Source organism: Cannabis sativa, chromosome 3 (genome assembly GCF_029168945.1).
Source record: "Cannabis sativa cultivar Pink pepper isolate KNU-18-1 chromosome 3, ASM2916894v1, whole genome shotgun sequence".
NCBI lineage: Eukaryota > Viridiplantae > Streptophyta > Magnoliopsida > Rosales > Cannabaceae > Cannabis > Cannabis sativa.
Window position 1 is genome coordinate 72,771,237 of NC_083603.1, and position 4,614 is coordinate 72,775,850.

Genomic DNA, 4,614 nt, shown 5'->3' on the forward strand with positions numbered 1-4,614 from the left:
TATAGTATTTCATGAAATAAATTATTTCTAGACATGTCAAAAATAGAAACACTCCTACAATCATAAAAGCCAAAATAGCACCCTATACTATATAATTCATATACATATAAGCGTGATTTCTCCATTGATCATAATTTATTTTCGAGAAAAAAAAATTATGATCATTTCTTTCATGACTAAATCTGCAGTTTTTTTTTTCCTAAATTCTTACCATATTTATGTGTTTAGATATACATGTATTATTTTATTAAAAGAATAATTACTAATTGAAGCCATGCTATATATACAAGTGTATTATTAATATATTTATACAAGAAAAGCACAATAAGCGGTGCTTTAATTTCAACTTGTAGACGACAAAAGTTTTAAACCATATTTTTGCGTCTTAATTTGTCTAAATAAATGTCCCACCACGAGCATAATTCATAATATTGAATATCACCTGACAAAACAAGGCTCACTTTAAGAGCTATACTTCTATACATATCTTTCTCGATATATAAAATTTTATATACATCCCGGCAAACAATACGTGGAACCCAACATTGAAAAACGTAACATATATACCTAAAACTACCAAAAACACACACTCTAAATTAATCTATATAATGAATATGTACACACAACAATGCCATATGATCAACATTTTCACCATATAAAATATCTCTTTTCTTTCTTCCTTTAAAGACTCTCAACTCCTCTATAATCATCTCCAACCAATGGAATCAAATAGCGGGTCTAATATCAAGCAGGGACGACTTAGTCATAGCCCATCTCATAATTCAATAAACTCATCAGTATCTTCAATAGCTAACCAAAAAGCTCCTCTGTTTCCAAGCTTGATGAATAATAATAATAGGCATGGCTTTGAAGTTCTAAACCTAGGCCATCACTCATCTTTACCCCAGCAAAACCCATTTTGCATCACTACTAATAATATTACTGGTAGGCTCTTCCCAAACCCTAATGAAAACTTTCCTCATCAGCACACATCCATATCGTCCCCAGGCGGCGGAAGTGGCAGCAATGGCAACGATTCGGTGGCGACTGACGACATAAACAACATGGAATTGAGTGAGCGAAATTGCGGAGAGGATGTGAATAACAACGCCGTGAACGACACAAGAAGGCTGAAGAGAATGATTTCCAACAGGGAATCTGCTCGGCGGTCGAGAATGAGGAGGAAAATGCAAATAGAAGAGCTTCAGTACTTGGTGAGCCAGTTACAAACCACTAACCGCCAGCTTTCGGAGAAGCTTATTCAATTGTTGGACTCCAATCAACAGATAGTCCAAGAGAATTCTCAGCTCAAGGAAAAGGTTTCTTCCCTTCAAATCATATTGTCTGATATGCTACTGCCTGTGAGGAGTATTGTAGGTGAGGATAGCAGACCCCAGCAAGCTCCAACTACACCCTCCGCTACTGTTAGTTCCATGCAATTACTTCATTAATTAATAATGACTACTATTATTATTATTTATAGTACATTACCTATTCATAACTAGGTTTTGATCATCCTGAAATCCATTGTTTATGAATACCATTAGCTAGCTACCTCAAAATTATACTATATTTAGAACGACGTTAATTTTTCATTTATAACAACTACGCGTATAATTAAGCTATATTACTATTAAAAGAAAGAAACAAAAAGAACTATATAAAGTAACCTGTCTTTTCTTTTAGATGAATTAATTTATGCTACTTTATCTATCAAAAAAAAAATGATGATTCTATAATAGTAGATGTAGGCTTGCTTGGGATTGTGAATTTGGTCCAATATATATATATTTATATGGATCGGTGTCAATATTCTTACATTGTCAATTGTACCGTAGAAATAAAGTACATAAAGCTGCAGTTGAAATGTATGCTATAGGGAAATTATAAATGTACATATATGAGTGTCGTTAGATGGATTTTGTACGTGGAAAATCAGCAAATATAAAAACTCTATCAGTTATTTTGTTTTAGGTGTTGTGTGCACGATTTGTTTTCTTATAATCACAATATTTTTTGGTCGGTTATAATTTTCTTATGGGTTGTATGTTTGGTAGGCAGCGTATTGGATTGGGTTATTTATAAAAAGTATAGGAAAAATAAGGGTTGAGATGCAAAATTGTCCTAAATTTGGTAACTAAGTTAGTAAATGTCCACTTTTTAAAAAAATTAAGAAAATGGCCAAATCTAATTAATTAGCTAATAAAAATTATAAAAATAGATTTATTACATATTTTTTAAAAAAATTATATATATATAATAACAAAATTAAGTTACATAATTTTTTTAGTATTGCATATTATTATATTGTAACAAAAATAAATAAATATATTAGATCATTTAAATATATACAACAGTATTAGATATATCATAGTACAGAAAATTAATATACCGTAATAATAAAATTATATACCACAAAAAAATTATAACAATACTAAATTAATACTCAAAAAATATATATATCATGCTAACAAAATTATATATATCACCATTAAAATATGAATACATACCAAAAAATTTATATACAATAAAATAGAAACTAAATATCATATTAAATATAAATAATATATTATAGACAACAAAAATCATATACCATACAATAAAACGTATATACCTACAATAAAAAATAAAACAAAATAATATAATATTATTAAAAAAAATTATATATATCATATTAATAAAATTATATATCACCTTTATGTATACTAAAATAAAAACTAAACATGCATAATCTAAAATAAAATGATATACTATACAATAAAACTTATATACCATATAACATAAAATATATACCTTACAATAAAAATATATATAATAATAACAACAAATAAAAATAAAAATATACATATGCTAATAAAATTATATATCATGTCAACAAAAGTACAATAGAAAATAAAACTTAAATATTTAATTTAAAAAAAATTATATACCGTATAACAAAAAATACATATACCATACACCAAAACATATATACAAAAAATAATAATAATAAAAATATAGATTACTAATATATATATATGTATGCAGTGGCGGACCCAGAATTTAAAGTGAGGGGGGCGTAAATAAATTTAAAAAGAAAATATAAAGTGTAGTTAGTGGGGTTTGAACCTTTATCCTCTAACCTATTTATCAACTACCTTAACCATTACACCAAGGTTACTATTATGTCTATAAATATCATCTTTTAATACAAATATATGTTGTAACTAATTAAAATACATATACATTTTTTTCTCGATTTTTTTTTTCAGGGGGGGCGACTGCCCCCCCTCGCTACAATGTGGGTCCGCCCCTGTATGTATGTATACTATACTAACCAAATTATATACCACAATTAAAATATATATACCATGACCATTGTATATAATAAAATAAAAACTAATCAAATATTATTTAAAATAAATAATCATACAATCAAAAAATATAAAAATAATAATTAAATATATGTAGCATGGCAATAAAATTATATACATACATTAAACTATTTTTATTATGCTAATAAAATTATATACCACTATATCATAATAAAAAATAAATATCATCTAAGAATAATAATATACCATACAACAAATAGAAATATACCGTACAACAAAATCTATATACCAACAACCCAAAACAACTCATAAAAAATTAAAAAAAAAAATTGACATAACTTTAAAATAAAAAAAGATTTTAACAAAACTAATATAGATATACCATAATGTTTAAATAATTTGCTTCTAATTTTAAAAAAATAAAAAAATAAAAAAAAATTGAAATAAGGACATTTACTAACATAGTCTTATGATTTAGGGTCATTTGCTATATTTTTTTGAAAAGAGGACATAAACTAACATACTCCTATGATTTGCGGCCATTTATAATTTCCCGAAAAATAATAAAAATTTAGGCTATTTTAAAAAATATGGGAAAAATATGAGGAAATTACACTCTATACCCTTTTTATATTGTCCTCTTTTATTTTTACCTTCTTTTTTAAAATCTATCATTTTTATCTCTTTTTTTAAACATTGTACAAATTTTGCCCCTGTCACTTCAAGATACTATTCATGTGATTCTCTTATGTAAGGGTATTTTGGGTACAATACATATAAAAAGAGGTATGTTTCAAATAAATATAAAATTAGAGGTAAATTTGATTAATTGATGAATAAAAGAGGCATTTTTCAACTTACCCCAAAAATTATTAAGGTTATGATAAATATGGCATAAAAAGTAAATGCTACTAAATATGGCATTATCTAACCAATCAAACTAAAAATAGGATTTTTTTTAGAAGTTTTTTTTTCTAAAAAAAAACCATATAAAACATTAAAAAGAAATCTAAATTTAAAATTCATAAAAAATAAAAACTTAATTAAATTACTATAAAAAATATTAAAATTCCCTACATATTTATTTTTTAAAAAATAAAACAAATAAAACTATAGTAATTGCCGAAGTTGTCACTCGTGTCGAAAAAGTCACCGGAGTTTACTGCCGGCACCAGAAAAGTCGTCGGAGTAGCCGCCGGTGCCGGAAAAGTCGTCGGAGTTGCTGTCGGCGCTGAAAAATTCGTCAGAATTAGCATTGTTGCTGGAAAAATCACCAAGAAACTGGTTTCTTGATGAAGAA

At 26.7% G+C, this 4,614-nt stretch overlaps 1 protein-coding gene across 1 annotated transcript; it reads left to right on the plus strand.

The window, feature by feature from the left end:
* The first annotated feature begins 641 nt into the window (after positions 1–641).
* Positions 642–1,485, plus strand: LOC115711394 (basic leucine zipper 43-like). Its single transcript, XM_030639723.2, has one exon. It carries the CDS (start codon positions 720–722, stop codon positions 1,449–1,451), a length of 732 nt encoding a protein of 243 aa, XP_030495583.1. The 5' UTR covers positions 642–719; the 3' UTR covers positions 1,452–1,485.
* The last annotated feature ends 3,129 nt before the right edge of the window (positions 1,486–4,614 follow it).

What these genes read in the sequence shown, in the direction of transcription:
- LOC115711394 (XM_030639723.2), top strand. Translation starts at nt 720, where the DNA reads ATGGAATCAAATAGCGGGTCTAATATCAAGCAGGGACGACTTAGTCAT.